At 36.4% G+C, this 18,547-nt stretch overlaps 1 protein-coding gene across 1 annotated transcript in view; it reads left to right on the plus strand.

The window, feature by feature from the left end:
* The window catches only part of SKAP2 (src kinase associated phosphoprotein 2), a 121,371-nt gene that overhangs the window by 12,240 nt on the left and 90,584 nt on the right, over positions 1-18,547 (plus strand). The window contains exons 3-4 of the mRNA XM_032991441.2: positions 1,310-1,335; positions 11,296-11,400. Of these exons, the coding sequence (XP_032847332.2) occupies positions 1,310-1,335; positions 11,296-11,400 (131 nt within the window). The remainder of the gene's footprint in view (positions 1-1,309; positions 1,336-11,295; positions 11,401-18,547) is intronic.

The raw sequence follows: 18,547 nt of genomic DNA on the forward strand, positions 1-18,547 counted from the left end.
GGGTTATTAAGCTAACTGGGTCTGTACGGGTGACTTGCAGATACAACACCTACTGACTTTTTTTTTTTTTTCCAGTCTTATGACTCAACTGTGTTTTTTCTGGATCATGAAATATCAAAGGAGGGAACCTGCAGTTATAAGCACAGCTGACACTGAAACCTGTGCTATTCATTTACATGACCCCATGATTTCACGTCTTATTTTAATTTCTAATTCCTTCTTCATCTCCTGTAATATTATTCACTGCTAACAGTGTTTTGCTTTTCATGCCAGCTACAAAATATATGCACACTGTAGTCATCTTTGATTTTCACATTGCACATATTGTGCGGTGCCTAACTATTACTGCTACTTGCTACGCAGGATTTCTTAGATCTGGCCTTTTATGTCTGTTTGTATTTCTCAGTTTCTTATCCCTAGACACTTCTTTTCTCTCCTGCTCGTTACTTGTAAGCATCTCCTTACTAACTAGTCTGATACACTGGTTATTGTCTATAAAGGTAGACTTGGCAGCTGCACTTTATTTGACAGTTACTTCTGGTGAGATTCTCTTCTTTTCATATAAACTCTAGTCCATGCATGCTTCTTGAGATGCCATTTTACATAACTCTGTCCTGATTATTTATCTCTATACATCAAACTTGTGTTTCTGAAATACCAAGATTTAGCTCAGAAGAAACTATTTTTTTTTTCCCCTGGGATGATAGAATTTTTTTTTTTTAGGCATTAAATAAGTTGAGATGTTCTTATTTTAATTATTATTATTTTTTTTTTTTACTTAGCCATGCATTAACTTTAGACTTTCTGGTTAATTATTAATACTTTTTCATTTGGTTTTCATAAATTATTGCAGCCAAACCCACTATTTGTGGATTTTTATTTTTTTGTTTCCTGCTGACCTACTGTGTTATTTTTAAAGTATGCTTAGTGGGTTTTACTTGTGCACAAAACTTTTTGAGATATATTAATATTTAGAAGGTTTACTGTAATTAAAGATGCTTTTGTATGTTTATACCTTAAGATAATCTGAGTAGATGTATATTCCTAAAAAATGCTGCTCTGTCCGAGTTTGGTTTTGTTCCAGGCTTCCTTGAAGTGACTGGGGATTCTCTCCTAACTACAAAGGCCAAAGAAAAACTGAGTAAATATTTTAGCCAAAAATAAAAACTTTACAGTTAATAAGGCAGACCTGCAGCGCCGTTTCAACTGCAAAACTTGTTGAAAACTAGTATTTGTTCTCTGTTACGTTTAGTACCGTGGATTTGCGTGCGTGGCTTTATGTTGTTTCTTCTTCTTCTTCCTTCTGCAGCTATCCTCAGGAATTCCAGGAAAAAGGTAAATCCCGTGCTTTTTTTTTTTTTTTTTCGCCCCCCTCCCCTGCGCTGTCCGCCCGTGGGCGTGCTCCGGGTGGGCGCGGGGGCCGGGCCGAGGCCCCGGCTCCCCCTGCTGAGGCCCGCGGGGAAGGCCTGCCGGGCCCCGGAGCTCTCCCTACCCCGCCGCGCAAAGCCGGGCCCCGTTTCCCTTCCTTCAACGCATCAGAGGACGCTGACCGACGAAGAGATTGGTTTAGAAATACAGTTCAGGATTTCGTATAAATGGAGCTTGTTATGTCTGGCTTAATTAGCAATAGCGTAGCATTGCGAAGGACCGTGTGATGTGGGTTTGGTTTATTTTTTACAGAGGAACTGTATGCAAAGCTGCCTGCTTAGGAGATAAGACTGTAATCGGGGTAACTTACTTCACCCTTTTTTCTTAACATTGCAAAAGTCCTCAATGCCATAGTAATGTTTCTTTAACCTTCTAATAGGATCATCTAGCGGCAATACGGTATTGGCTTTCGATCTACACTGAATGAATTTTTTCATAGTGCGGTGGGAGCTCAGACCTTTAGTTGGAGAGGAGATGATTTAGTGTGTGAGTAATGAAAATTGAAGTGTGGGTTATCTATTGTCTTCTAGTGGAGTTAAAACAAAGCTGCAGAGTTCAGTTTAGAGAAGACTGAGGAGTTTGTTGCTCCAGTGTTCTGTTCTGTAACTAAACCTGGAAGGGCTCTTATTTCCATGATGCTAATTCTTGGGGTCATGACCTACAGCCTGTGGATGCTGGTATGAGGGTCACAGTGTGAGGTCAAAAAAGCCTATGCAAAGCTTCGCTTTTTGCAGTGGTTGAAGAACTGGCTGTTTCTGGACAAGGAGGTTCAAATGTGTAGGCTACAGCATGCCTCCTGATAAAGGGAAAATATGTAAGTGGTATAAGGCAAGTAGTGTTATAACAAGGCACAACAAGTTCATACGTTTCTTATCCCTGTTTAAATCAAGTTGTATAGCCATAACAGTTCAATTGAAAGAGAAAATACAACTTGAAACTTCCCAAAGATTGCTAAGATTTTGTAAATCTCAACTATGTGATTTATTTAAAATTGTATTAAAATAATCTGCTATTTTTTACCTTGCACCTCAGTAGCCTTACTGAAGTTAAAACGTAGTTTCCCTCCTCACTGTCCAACAGAATTAAGCATGGAAAAGTAAAATGTTATTTTATTAAGTAAATGGCTAACATGAAATTAGGTAGGATGGTTATTTCATCGCAAATGCATCTGATTTTCTGGAGAGCATGTTTTTGAAGATTTAATAACTTTCTGAGTCTGTGATTAATAAACATGAGTTGTCTACAAAAAGCAGGATTTACATTTACTGTTTTTTTTTTTTTTTTTAGGTCAAAATTCTAGGCTATTTGCTTTCTTCATTGGCAATTTGATTCAGAATTTCGTTTCCAATTTAACAAATTATTAATAAGGATGAGATTTCATTATCTCCAGTGAAATGGATGATGTAATTGCTATAGTCTGTAATTGTTACTGCATAACTTCCTCTGATTTCTGTGAAAATTGTATTCAATCTTATTCTTTTTATTAGAGTTCATTTGATTCTTAAGAAGGATATATTGCCTTTTTTTTTTTTTAATTTTTATGATGTGACTTTCTGGTTCAGATTTTAGAACTATGTGTACAGATGGTGAAGCTTGCGAATGCTGACACTTTAGTTTTCTTTCAGTTTTCATCAATAAAAGGAGAGGGCTCTGAAGTTATACCATTATTCTTTGCCAGCAAGGATAAATTGCTCCAAATTCATGCGTATATGCATGCATGAATATGAAAAATTAATGAGAAATGGGTGCCTGCACTCATTTGCAAAATATTTGAGGGAATGTGGTTCAGTGGTATGGGTTTTTGGTGTAATTTCCAGAGTTCAAGAAGTGTGTGCTAAACTTTGTTTGGTTGTGTCATTCTTACTTTAGGCCTGTACAAATTAGGCGTGACTCGCGTAGGTGTAGAACAAAGGACCCACAAGGAGGTAAGCAGTCAGATTTCTGGCCAGCTACTAGTGTAACAAAGCAGCGGCAGCAGCTGAGTGAGGTCAACTTTTGTGGCCGTTCATACCTCTGAGCACACCTAGACATTTGGAAAATGGAAAATTTGAGAAAATACTAAAAATTGAGGTGCAGTGATGGCCAGACATTTTCCTGTTCCTCTCCCCTCCAGAGAAAGAAGAAGTATCCCTAAATATGAGGTGGAAAAGGAGAATATCTTCTATGAATAAAGGAGGAACGGAAGCAGAAATGAGGAAGCTGCACCAAAACAAACTAGGGAGAATAAAATTGTGTGCGTTTAAATTTCATATTTGCTGTTCTTTGTTTTGCAGTATCAGTTACTACATTTTTTAAATGCAAATAAAATAATCTTTGTTGTAGCTGAAAGGAAAGGTGAGGAATGATTCATGCTATGTGCCATATTATTATGGTATAGTAATTATCATGCTACATTAATTAAGATACTATAACAGCTGTTTTCAAGAATCTTGTGAGTTGTGACTTGTCATCCTTCCAGAGACATCCAGAAGGATCTTTTGGAGGCCAGAAGAAGTGGAAAAACGTTTTCAAAATTGATGTATTTCCAGTATAACATAATGAAACTTGACTCTGGACTCTCAAACAGCAGCTCCTTCAGCTTGTGAGTTGTTTCACAAGTATGCTTTGTGGGCATCTGCTTATCACTCCAGTCTTTCATCACTGCATGTTCTTGAAGTGCCACTGGCTTGGCCTGAAGTGTCTAGTTAGTTTGACCCAAGGTATTATATGTGAGCTCTTGTTGTATGGGCTTTGGCTGCTAGCGTACAGAATCTTACCATCCATAAAAATAAGGCAAGGGGATTTAAAAGAAGAATAGTAAAAAAAAATTGAAGAGCACGTGCACAAGTAGAACCATGCTCCTTAAAACCGAAAAATATCTGTGTGTGTATTTCTATCTTTCAGAAAGTGCATATGTACTTCTTTGTAACCAGATTGACAAAATTGAGGACTTTCTTGCATCCTCCTAAAAAGAAGCCTTCTTATGTTGTTTGTCAGGTCAGTAGATGTGCTGCCAAAAGTGTATTTTGTGTGTCTCCACACTGAAAAAATTAAGCTTTTTAGGGGAAGTAGGTACATGTGAAAATTAAAGACATGAAATTCACTATACAGGAAAATATTTAATTGTCCTATGTGATGTGTTACTTGATTTTACACTGACTCTTACAGCTAAGTGTAACATTGATTAACAGACAAAGAAATTGCATGTTGTTCTTACGACCAAAAATGTACAGTGATCTAAATATCCAAACCACTAATCTTGCCACAAATTTTATTTTTATTTATTTAGTTGTGTTTTGGTTTTTTTTTTTTTTTTCAAATTAAGGAACTCAGTAGAAATGTCTTTTTCTCTTCAACACCACTGCTTTTTTTCTTTTAATTTGAAATATTTGACTCTTCATCTAAGCAGTTTAAGCAAAACAAAAAAGCCATAGTCACACTCAAACTGACCTATTCTAAATCTTAGAATTGGGAAGGAACTTGAAAACTAATATAATTTTCATACAAATTTGGATTCATTTTTTATGAGACTAGTATTCTGCTAAGGACATAAAAGTCTGGGTTTTGTCAAAAATTCTGTGTTAATACAGTTTTTGGCATTTCTGTGTTCTGAGATTAATTGAATCAATGCTGCCAAAATGTTTAGCTAAAAGAACCTTGTTTTCAATTTATGCTAAAAATAGTGCTAGAGTTGGCAGAATCCTAGAAGTCATAGAAACTGTATTTGTGTTTGAAGCTCACTTGCCATCTGTTCTTTGCATTTATTTTAGTAAAATATATATTTTTAATCACTTTTCACAAAAGATTTTGGCTCGGTGTTGAAAGTGAGACACCAAAAGTACTAGCCAAATTGAGTCATAATATGGGAATTTGCAGAACAAGTTCCCCACAAAGCACTCCATGCACCTTATATCTGATCTGCAGCACGTGACTTTGGCACTGTTTATGCAGAAAAGTATGATATGACATTTGCTAACTACCACTTTTCAGTCTGCTAAAAACTGATGAGGGTCCACTTTCATTTTTATTTCACTGTATGATGACAGACTATAAACCTGCGTCTCTAGAGCATTGGTGTTCTTCTCTATGTGAATTTTGGGAGCACCTGTAGGAAACCTTTAAATGCCTCCGATGCCTCTTAGGCTCTCGGCAGAGCAGCGAGTGTCTGGAGCCTGAGACATCTGCTTCCTGGAATAGTCAAGCTGATAGAGTGGCACTATATGCAAAAGCCTTGTGTTTTCTGTTTGCCTCCCCCCCCCCCCCCCCCCCCCCCCCTTCCCCGTTTTGTGTGGAGATGACCTTTCATTTTTTATCTCTGCACGCTATTTTTTCAGGGAATGGCAGCAGGTAGGAGTCTTTTTGGACCTGAGAAAGGGAGGCAGTAGCTTGTGGCCATTGGAGCAGTATGTGGATGTGAGTTTTATATGACATTTGAGCTTTCAGTCAGGAGCATAAATACTTTGTAAGTATTTAACCATAAATGGGAAGGATACGGCTTAGTTGTTCTGCAGTCTTTTGAGGATCATCATGACGCGTTTCTGGAGAGACAATCAGATGCATTAGAAGTGTGCCAAATATCACTTTATCCTGGATGTCTGGAGGGTTTCCTTGTAGGCAAGGCACTGTGTTGTCCCTTTCAGCTACACGCAGCTGTTATCTGTGAAGTGTCCGTGCCAAGTGCAATTTCAAGCAGCACAAGATACAGCCACCAGTTCAGCGTAAAATGGCCTTGTCCTGAGGTGCATCATCAGAACGAGAGGCGACTCAACAAGTGAAAGTTGTTGCTTTTCTTGCTTGATGTGTATTTGCTTACAAACCTAATGGTCTTTCAATATTGTTTTAACAAATAGCTGCTAAAAAATTCCTACCTGACCTTTTCAAAACAAGCCATTAAAAACAATCATGTTAATATGAGGCTCTAGAAGATTCTTCATATACTGAGCATACAATGAGAGAGCAGCTGTCAGCAAAATCCAGTCTTGCAAGGTGACTGGTGGATTGGGTTGGTAGCATCTTCTTAAAAAATCAGCTGCAGCTATTAAGGCACTAAAGTGTATCTGTGCTAGCTTGAACACAACTTTGTCTAGTTAATTTTGTAGTGAGAACCTTGCACTGAGATGCTTGATGGCTTCAGCCAGTCCTTCATTTGGCGGTTCTTTCCGCAGCAGAGACTGGACAGGAGGAAGTGATTTCAACCTGCCGTGACTTGGGACCTTCTGAAATGGCAAGCAGCAGGGTGTTTTGACCCGTGTGTCTCTTTATTTTCGTGAGTTGTTTTATTTCTCTTATAGTTGAGCGATTTTAATGCATCTCTCTGTCTTGACTTTTTTAGAAATAAATTGGAAGTGGTTAGTGATTCTGAGGATGTGAGCTAGCAAGTCTCTTTCAGAGGCGCTGGCTGAAACATCTTGCTTGCTCTTTTTTAGATTTAGTGGTAGAAGCAGTATCTGTAATGCCTGGGAGTTCATTACTATAATCACACTATTGCAGAAGAAAATGATTTTTTTTGGAAAAAAGTCTGCATTTTAATTTATTTTTTTATTTTTGAACTGGATTCTTTTAAAGTAATATGGTCCTGTTCATTAAATTCAGCTTGTACCAACTAAATCTGTTGGAAATCTTGAGAACAGGAGACAGGGACTGAAGTACAGCGCTTGTGACAATGAGGAGAGTTTGTTTTATGCTCCATTCTTAATGTGGCACACTTACCCTTTGGTATGCATTATTTCCTAAATCAATAAATAAGATGCAATGGAAAAGGTAGCATTTAATAAGGAGAGGCATTGGGTTGGGTTTTTTTTTTTGTTTGCCTTTTTTTTTTTTACTGATATCACAAAATATTGATTCTGCTATCAAACCTGTAAGAGGTTAGTTTAACTTGCAGAAACTAGAGAATATGGTCAGTTCATATACATATTTTTGTTATTGTTGTAGCTGTTAACTATCTATTGTTAATTAAACTTTTTTTTCAACTTCCAGATAAATCATATGGTGTTCTGGGGAAACAAGAAACTATATTAATGAGCATCAACTCCTTAATTATCCTTGTGACTACATAACAGGGACACATTGATGTCATTTCTTTGTGCAATAACTTTTGCAAAGAAGTATTTTTAAACTGATCATTAATTTTATGACCACAGAAATGAGATGCAAAATTTATGCTGTTGTCATTGGCACAGGTTCAAGGCACTACTGACATTATGTGTGATTGTAATGGAATGGCTGCCAGCTAATGAGTCTATAGACATTTCGTTTGAGCATGCTTTGCTTTTAGATGTCTGATTAGGCAGTAATGCTTTCAATTATGCCTGCAAATTGTATTGGATACATTTACCTGATGCCCATTGTTGCTTTGTAGTTCGGTTTTCTATTACATAAATCCAAGTTGAATGCTTTTCTTTAATTTATTGATGCTTTTTGGGTGTATTTTTAGGTACTTGGCACCTGAAGAGAAAATAGTGGCTTGTGCTGCTCAACACTGACTCCTCTGACTGTTCAAGGAGTAACACGTGTAGCTTCAAATGCAAGGCTATCTAGTCATCCTCAGTAGGTGGAGTGTAAACTGCAGTGCAGCACCTTGATGGAGGAGCATGTAAAGTGGAGAGAGGGCAGAGATTATTCTGAGTGGGAATGCAGGAGACTCCACAGAATGATCAGGAAGCCTCTCTGTGAACTGTCAGGAGCAATATCCTTATAAATTAATAGCAGATGCTCTTAAAATGTCTTTTAACCCTGTCAGAATTAGGAGGCAAAACCCTAAGATAGATACTACCACGTAGCCATTTTTCTATGTAAGAACATTAAAATGTTGTGTAATGTTGCCTGTTAAAGCTCCAGAGCGTAGAGAGTCAGATCTCCTATCAAAATGCCTGCAGTTCTTCTGTACAAATCAGAAAATGTAAGGATAGCATTTCAGTGTATAATATAAATTTACAAATTCATTTATTTATCTAAAATAAAAATTGGAAGATTTTTAGTTTAATCTAGCCAGCAGTGCTACAGTTTGGCTGTACCTCTAGTGTCTGTGAGCTATTTTCCACATTTTTCACATAAAACAGTGTGGGTACCTAAATGTAGTGTTGTATAACATAGGATTTATATATTTGTTCCGATTGTCTTTCTCGATGAAGAAGTGTTTTTGTGGTGGTGTTTTTTTTTTTTTTTTTTTTTTTAATGGAAGTCCTCATGCCTTTATTTAAGATTTAACAGCTAGAGAATGCTTTGAAGACCGTAAACTGTCTAAAAGCACTGAATGTGTAATTTCCTTCTTCATAATAGCACAGCACTTTTTGTTGTTGGTTTTGTTTTAAGAGCATTTTGAACTTGGATATTGTAGACTTAGAACAGATAATTGTTTCATTATAAGTCTACATTCATTGTGCCCATGTTTTTTGTTGTTTCAAATACAGTATATACCTGGGGTATGTACCTGGTGTGCCATGAATATGTACGTATGCATTTAAAAATCCCCTTGTTTCTAGATCATCTGGCTTTTATCTGAATTCAGAGCCCAAGGGTTTACTGAATTTGAAATCCTAGACATAATTAGAGAATGGTAGTATTGTGACTTAATGGAAAAGAAAGGTAACAGTGCGGCTATCCAAACTTACATAAGAAATCACAACTTCTCTGGAAGAGATTATGTATTGCTGAGTGGACCAAAATACTATGGAGGTGTTCTTTCTACATATGAACTCGCCTGTTTGTCATCCACAAGTGCTACTCATTTAGATATACTCAGGTTTACTATTCAGCTGATGAATTTTGAGTGCTGGGGTGTGGTGTTTGTGGAAATGTTTTCCTCTAGAAATACAGCCTAATATTTTAAACTTATGCTGGCACCTTCATGAAGGTTACATGATAGTATGTTTATGCATAGCTAATAAGAGGACATTTTTGACTGACAACCAGGGTTTATATAGACACACATATATTCTGTTCATTCTAGTGCTGGTAAAAGTTTAAGGACAGGAAAAGAGTGGAACAACTTTTCATACTGTATAGGTTATGAATATCGTGTCTGCTCTTTTTATATGGAGTCTATCATCTAATAAAGAGAGAGAGAGATATGTATAGACAGAGACAGACAGGCAAGTGGTCTCTGGTGTGTAACTGTGAAAGGTGATCATGCTGGTTGTAAATATGGCATAATATTTGCTGTTCATGTGCTATCTACTCTCTGGTTTCCTGTTTGGAGGAAGAGGTGAGTCCTGGAGAGGGATAATTTACTTTTGATTGGTTTGACAGGTGTGATGAAATACAAAGATTTTGATCAGATTAACACGATGGCTGGTGTGCTACTGGAAGATGGCTGTGTCAAAAACAGATTGGGGTTGGGTTCAGATTCAAAGCAGTTGTTATATAGCATGGGAGCTTGAAAGGAAACTTTCCCAAGAAAAGCATTCTAAATGAACAGAGGGAAAAACAATTTGGTATTCAACAATCTTGGGATGTAAAAGAACTCCAGCAAAGCAAAAAATCATGTTTTGTTGTCTTACCTGCATAGAAGGCTTGCAGTTCATTGCTAACTACTGTGGTGCTTTTGGGCATGGACGCTGAATTTTCTGTGATTTTCCATTATTAAATGGGAAGCAGAGGGACAAAACTCAGCCATGGCTAGGCAGTCCTACTGATGTATGTGATTCATATGTCTGTGGAGAAGACTATTTTCACAATGCATAGGGTTTATTTTGGATTCTGAGAAATTAGTTCCCTGATACAGTGCTCTAAAATGGAACTCGTGAATAGAGGAGCATATCTGGAGGTCTCTGGAAAGCTGTCTGCATATGAATATACCAAAAGGCAATGCTTGAGCAGTTTAGCTTTATATACTTTTTAAGAAAATTGACAGTCATTTGATCTATTGAAGCTTTATGATTTTGGTTTGGTGAATTTTATCATATTTAAGTATTGGATTTTCCTCCTTCACCAAGTCTTGATTTTATTTATTTATCTATTTATTTATTTATTTATTAAAGAAATAATGTAGCTTGTTATTTTTCCACTACTTCTTCACCTGGATGGTATTAAAAAAAAAAACCTGAGAAAATATACTGAATCTTGGGAGGGAGAACTTAAATTTTGTTTAAATAAATGAAAGCCTTGACTAATATTGATTTCACTTTACCTTCTCCAGACCTTGACACTTAATGCACTCTGATCAGCGTAGTACATAAGTTAGCTAAAAATGTAGATTTTGTATATATTGTAGTAGGACTCTCGGTTGTGTAAGAAATAAATCAATAGAATGCTGTGTTAAGCTGCAGGTTCAGACTGGCCGCTGTCAGGAGACGACCCCCTATTTAGTTTCGTGGGAGGAACACGCGTACCCACACAACATTTGCGAGGTAGCGCCTCATTAGGGTGAAGAAAAGTCAAAGTGGGCAGAGGGTGGCGAGCTGCTGCCGAGAGTAGCTTGCCCGTTCCTTGGGGGGCAAGTTGCTGCAGCTCCTTCCTGCGCTTGGACAGGCAGAACTTCGGAGCCTGGCGGTGCCCGTTTCTCCTCCTGCCAGCGTTCCCCCTTGCCCCCCTCTTTGCTGTGGGGTGTGTTTTTTCCCCCCCGCCCCGTGCGAGAAGCCGTCGGCTGCCCGGTGCTGGGAGCGGGTTCATTGTATGACAGCGTGTAGGGAAATGGCTTCGGGAGTATGGACAGGGCCAGTTAGGAGGTAGCTCTAGAACAGCAGCGCTCGCAGCTGCACTTGAACGTACAAAGTGTGTGTTATGAGTGGCCATGAGAAATGGGATTTTTTTTTTTTTTTTTTTCCCCCCCCCCATTTCAGATAAGAATTGGTATCCTCCTTACTAATGAAAATACTTGTCTTTGGTTTCTGTCTGTTCTTGTATGACAGACTATTTTAACTAGCAATGTATTTTTTACTTTTACAGAACTGGAAGATGAGGAAGAGTCTGAGGGCTCTGTTTCTTCGCCCCCTGATAGTGTCTCAATAGCATCTGACCGATGTGATAAAGAGGATGAAGCACCTTCTGATGGTATGTGACACTGTTTACCTTGAAATGTACTGGATTTGCCAGTTTGCCACAAACTCACGTAATTGGATCCTTGTGATGTGAGTGTTAGTGTTGGCAATCAGATAAACAGATAAGCATCACAGCTGGACAGTTTTCTTACCTTTACAAGAACCTTTAAAGGAACTGAAGAGCTCTCTCTAGTGGTCCTAGAGCATAGTGAAGCTGTCTCAAATTCACGTCTTTTTTTAAACTCATGTTTTCTCATAACAAAGCATCTTCTATAGATGCATATGTTTTTAAAGATAGATCAGTGGCTAAAACAGTGTGAATATTTGTACTGACAAATTGTTTGTTAATTCAACATTATCAGATTCTTGCTTAATTTTATTGTGCTACTTAATGGCTTACTGTATTATTTATCTAATAAATAATGAAACGGTTTACATGATTGATATTTTTCTGCAAACTCCATGCAGAATTAAGTTCATAAAATATTAAATTAATTATTCCTACAATGTTTCCTTCCATTAAGACAGTCTTTTGTAGAATGTTTTCATTATATAAATTTTAAATTCGAGTTTGCATTTAAAAAAAAACAACCCTAGGCTCTGTAGCTATTTTCCATGTTGTTTTATTTTGTGTTCATTAAATTTAATGCTAAATGTGACTGTTCTGAAGACGTGAACAATTGAATATTTCAACAGTTAACAAGCTTGCTTTAGCATAGTGTCCATATTTTTGAGATTCGTTTATTGTATACATAATATAAATACCTTCTATGGATAATATATGACAATAAATTAAGTATATGTACAAATAAATTAACGATGTATATTAATTTGTGGCACTAGAAGTTAGATAGACTTACTAGTGAATGATGTTTTCTGACATGATATGATGATCAAACTGTGCAGCTCCATCTCGAAATACAATTGCTGAATGAAAATATGCTTCCTGCAACATAGCACTCCACATTTTATGTTATCCAGATTATTCCCTTTGGAAACATAAATTGCTTTTATGAGGTATAAAATTACGTCTATTGCAGAACAGGGATAAGTCAAGTACATGCATAAGTGATAAACCTTCTAACCACTGATTCAGAATAATGCAATTTTTTTTTATATTCAGAACTCTGTAAAGTGTGTAACAATAATAATCACACTTTTTTTTTTTTTTTGTGCTGAGCTTGTTGCATTTTGGCAATGTGACCTTCTATTTAAAATATAAAAACAAGCCTTTTTGCTTTTTGGTTAAAATGTAATTATCAGTCAAATTAAATGTGGCTTTTAGAAAACCCAAGCTAATTTTCCAAGCTACAGATAAATGCAACTTTCCATGTATTTAGTTTTGCTTACAAACATAATATTAACAATATTTCTAATTGTAAGTCAATAATATGGTACTGATTGCCCAAAGGGTATGTGATAAAATTGTATGACTGTTTAATAGGAGACATGATTATAGATTTGTTTTAAACAGTTAATCAAGAAAAAGTGATAATATTCATAAACCTAAATAATGAATGGCTGAAGAATGCTGATTCAAGAGCATATGAAATACTGTATGAGTTTGTACAGATGGGTGATTAATTTTTAGCCTAATCTGGAAGTTATGAGAGTAGGTATAATAGCTTCCCAAGAATATCTTGGCTAATTTGTTCCAGTTTAGGTAGAAATACAGTAGGTGCGATTCTGTTATATTTAAGATGATTTTACCTCACTGGTCTTTCTACACTTCATGATAAATCCTCTTTAATTATCTAGCAGGAGTGCAGCATGGGAAAAGCTGAGAAAGGTGGTAGATTTTGATCTGTAAATACGTACATTTATTGGAGGAGTGTTTCTGTTTTCCTCTTTGAATGTCCAGTGTGTCATTCTAAGACCATTTGATTTTAACATACACAGTCCATCATTCAAATCTAGCCACCTAGACTGTGTATGAAAATGTATGTTGGGAGAATCTTATAAGAGGTGGATTAATCCTCAGAGGTGCCACTTGTTTCGGTTCTTGTAAGCATGAAGGCGTTTGAAGCTTAATACTGTATTTTTGTTTCTAGCAATCTGTTAATGTTCAATATTTAAATCCTGCTCGAGAAGCTGTGTCTGTAAGGTAGATCCTACATGGATACTGGTTTAGCTCAGCAGCGTTCTGTGCAGGTGTGAAACCTCATTTGTGTAGGATCAAGTCTTCCAGCATTAATAGAGGGGCCTAACTGTAGGTAACCAAATTGAGGCATTCTTTATTTTTATTTGAGTCCATCCATATTTTTATGTAAAAACTTTTGTATATATTTTCTGCTAAAAAACAGCCCAAAACAAAACAGGCATCTACCTTTATATACTGGAGTTAGACTGCAAGGTTTGTACGACTTCTGGAAGTGTCACTATTTGACTTTGCAGTGTTAATGACAAAATACAATCTGTGAAGGCACCCGCCTGGTAACAGATAAAGAATTAGTGTATTACGTGTACATTACAGTCATTGTAAAATCCTGGAGTTTTTGTGTGACCTTTGTCTAATGGTGTATTAATTACAAGAGAGATAATCCATTTAACAATAAGTATGGGATAACTAAATTAGCACAGGTCACCTAAAGGCCTTTTGTCAAATCTGATTGTTATGTTGTCCTTTTGACTTTTACCTTATGGTAGGCACTAACAAAGTATCTAAACTTTGATGGATTATAAACTCTAAACATGATATGTATTTTTCATAATGCTAATGTAATTTTCTAGGTACTGAAAAGGTCAAACCCCCACATCTCTGTGTGCATTCTAAGTCTGTCTTTCCTTTTAATATTTCTTTTTCTCTGTTCCTCTGGTTCAAAAGTTCACTCAGTTCCCAAATGACCACCTAATTTTCCAGTTATTCCCTCAAGCCATATGTGTTTTGGTTTCTTTATGGTTTATTAGGTACTGTAGGAAAGTAGCATAAGTTATATCATCTAATGAAATTCAAGCACACTTCAGTGATGCTTTGACTTGATTGCTGGCAGCAATTAAATCACAACGAAGGAGAATGATGCATAGGCTTACATGTCCAGACACCCTACAGAAATTGGAAGAGGGATAAAACACAACAAAACCCCCAAATAAAATAACAAACCCCAAACGAAGACAGACAAAACAAAACAGCACTGCCAGGCACTCCATTCTTAACTTGATTTTTTTTTTTTTTTTTTTTTTTTTTTATTGGCTAACAGCCTGATTGATAGCAAAATCATAACTTGCTGTATGCTAACAGGCAGAGTTCACTTGTAGGTTATTGTGAGCTGATAAAGGGTTAGATGGAGTTTTGATTTTCGCATTGGTCCTTGGTGCACCAGATTAATGGAATTTCAATGAGAGACTGGAGTAGTCACAGCTTTGTCAGAAAAACAGATGGAGATTCTATAGCCATGTCTGCTCATTAATACCAGTTGCCTGAAAGGTGTACTACTACTCTATACAAAAGACTCCACATAATTGATTTTTGAGCAGGGTATTTTTTCACTTATTGATGACTAGGTTTCTTGCAACTTAAATGACAGGTTTTTGTATAGTACATTGTATAACAATGTTATGTCTTGTAAATTCTTACTCCCATCTGTATTTTGAAGAATGTGTGTAGTGGAAAATATATGTCTTGATCAGTTAAAAACCAAATAATACCAAAATACTTAAAAGTTGAAATTGTAAGACTTTCTTTAAAGTTGGTAACAAACTAATTTTTGGTTGAGACATCAATGGGGAAAAAGTTACTGTTTTTCATTTAATTTTCAGGTTTTTTTAGGATGGTATTAAATGTATCTTCAATGCTGTGCTGAAACTTCCCTATTTAATGGTGTAATCTTCTTTTATGATCTCAAGGGATTTTTTTAATAGTAAATATTTTTTGGTTTACGATATTATAACTTGATTCCATAGCAGGAAATGCCATTAGTATTAAGGGAAAAAACTTTCTGGCTTTAAGTACTGTGAGTGAACTCACCACTTCTGAAGAAGTTATGTCTGTTTAGCTCTTCAGGGAGTATGTGGTTGGGTAATTACTGGATCTAAAAAGATCACAGTGGATCTGTGATAAAATAATTAAGATTGTCATCGTTTCCGTGGAATGTCTAGAAATGTTGCCTTTAGCATGTAAGAATAAAGTACGTACTAAAAATGTGTCTGGGGACTTTTATGCTCTTCAAATTATCATATTTGGCTATAGTTTATTAATTAAATACGATTTTTAGTAGAAAATTTTAAACAAGGTAAGAATCTCATACTAAAAGTTCCCCATAGTTGAAGTGGAGGAAGATAGGGCCTAAGCAAGCAAATTAGGACATTTGGACAACTTTGAGGAATTGGAATAAATGAAGGGGTTGTACTTTAACTGTTTGTCATCAGAGTGCAGTCTTGAAAAGGAACAAAATTTGTTGCTCCCTGAAACATGTTTTTCTTGGCATAATTTTTGGATGAAACAACAGGTTTTAGCACTTTGTTTTCATGCAGCTCCTCTGGAAAAGTTCTATACCAGTCTTTGTAGGCTTGAGTCAACTATTTGACATGATCTGTATTATTTCCTTTGCACGAACATCACATTTTGCATTTTGATTGATCGACTGAGAATGAAAAATTGTGTGACTAAATTTTGCATGCTGCTTCTTTTGACATTTTAAGTCTCAAATAAAAATAGTGATTAAACTTACTCCTTTTTTTTTTTTTTTTTTTTTCCCCTGTGTGGTAGGCATAAAGGTTTGAATACTGTCACTGGAGAAGGGTAGAGTTCAGCGTAAGACCTTATCTTTATGTACAATTCATATAAAAGCATTTTCCCAGTTTCTTCAATTACATTCCTACTGAGTTTGAGGCACTATATTAAAGCACAAATTGTGTTCCATCACTGAGCCACTTAAGCAGTGTTAGCAACTGTGCTAGCAAAGGTTGGGGAATGGAAAATGCAGCTAGGATTTTTCTGTCCTTTTGTCTCTTCTTTTGCCCTTCCTGTCCCCCCTGTCATTTATTGGTTTACCACTATTTTAGTATCATAATCACGTACATGGAAAGGATGTTTGGTTGGCTTGGGGATGACAGCATTGGAAGTTTACCTGAGTTATTCTAGGAGATTAGTTATTTGCTTTGCAGTACTGGAGAGAGTTCCAAACTCAAAGCATGACAGCGATTCAGAGAAGTGAGAAATTTCTTTATTCTTGCTTTTCTCATAGGGTAGATCTTTCTGAAGGCAGAAAACCCCATATTTTTTAATTCCTTATATCTCTTTAAATATTCAAGCTTGATTTAAAAAAGATCATATTGAGGAGCCGTAAGATCTAGATTAACTGGGACACTTGCTCTTTGGTGAGTAAAGGTGACTTCTACTTTGTGCTCTTATTAGAAGCTGACAGGAGGGCAATAGCATCAGTGCCATGAGAAATGGATAAAGACTGGACTTTGGCTTGCCAACTTTGTTTTGAGAAGATGCTAGTTCCTGTCAGAATTGTGACTGGGAAATAATGTAATTTATTCTTTTGATATATGTAGGCAATTCTATGTTTTTATCAACGGTTTAGTAGACTCTTTTGCAGTGTCTGAACAGATGTTGTATGGTAGAGCAAATACTTTGTATTGCCATGTCTTGTGATTCTGTATTTCTGGAACATTTCTGGCCAAAAAGTTAATACAATTGATCAGAAATACTGCTTTCAGAATTCTGTGAAATTGTAATCAGCAACTCCATCTTAAGCAGGAAGACTGAAGTCTAAAATTTCTGATGTGGTAGGCTGTGACTGTCAGAGGAAGGATGTATTACTCGGGAATTAGGCTGAGACATTTATGGACAGTTTAGATGTCACCCAGAATTACAGTCTTTTACAAGCTGATGGAACACAATGAAAAGTAAAACATGTTAGAGAGGAACTTAAGATATGAAGTGTTTTGTTTAAATTCAGTTTATGAGGATATTGCTGCACGTGGGACCATGTGTGCATAAATTTCCAGATCCAAATGTTTATTTAACAAATGAGAAGAGGGTGCAAACTTATTTGAAATTGTCAAAAGCTGTAAAGAAGATCAACTCCCTGTTGCATAGGAGAGACGTCAGAGTAAATTCAATGTATCACCCTTAGCCTGCCTGAGATGTTTCTTGGCAGGCACCTGTCTCATCTTCCCTAAAGATCTTTTAATGGTGCAACTTCAGTCTCCCTCAGGCAGCTTGCCCCAGTGCTGCACTGTACTTGCTAGTCGAGGTTAGACACCCTAAACTCGTTGTCAGTCTGTTGACATTTGACTCCCTTTTGTCCATAAAGGACATGATGGTATATATATCCTCTTTTTCCCCCCCCTTCTGGCATAAATATGTTTGAAGGCTAAGAAGAGGCTTTGTAACTTTCCACATGTTACTGCTGTTGAAACCTTATGAAGACAACAAGCAACCGACCTGCTCGTTTGTCTGTTTGTAGGATCCATAGCAGTGAGTACAGCAGCCGTGGAGAATCAAGAAGTTTTTTTTTTCTTTTTTTTTAAAAAGTGCATGTGAAATACGCAAAGCTAATCTAGTTAATTTTGATTTAAACCATTTGCACAGAACAGAAAGGATTAATTTCTGATAGGAAGCAGAAGTTTTTAGTGAAATTTTGGCCCTATTAAAGTCAATAGTAAAGTTAAAAATGGCATCATGTAGGTTAACAGTGTGTACAAATTGATGCTACTAAAATGTTTGAACTTCTAATTATCATGATGAAAAACTTCCTATTAAACAATAAACCCCTGTGTTCTTTTAACATTTACCTTTCTCCCATGGGAGACATGACATGGTTTGTTGCTCATTTTATTTCATCTATGTTGCTTCAGTGACTGAGCAATAACAAAACATCTATGTACAATCCACCACTACGCAGGACAATATCCACAATAAAAAACAAATAATGACTTGCTTAACCCATTTTTTTTTTTCATATTAGATCATAGTTTTATTTAAGATATCTAACAATATTATGGTAAAAAAAAAACCAAAAAAACCCAAAACAAAAACCAACAAACAACCCAGAAAGCTGAAGTGCAATAGATTTTTCTATTTACTTAAATATTGCTTGTTGGCCTAATGTTTTTCTGTATAGTTCTTATACATCACAAATAGGTGAAATAGAAAGGAGGAGGGAAGGTTTTCCTTCAGCCTCTTTGATATGTGATTAGCGTTTCAGGTG

Source organism: Tyto alba, unplaced genomic scaffold (genome assembly GCF_018691265.1).
Source record: "Tyto alba isolate M040663 unplaced genomic scaffold, T.alba_DEE_v4.0 Super-Scaffold_38, whole genome shotgun sequence".
In the NCBI taxonomy this organism is placed as follows: Eukaryota; Metazoa; Chordata; class Aves; order Strigiformes; family Tytonidae; genus Tyto; species Tyto alba.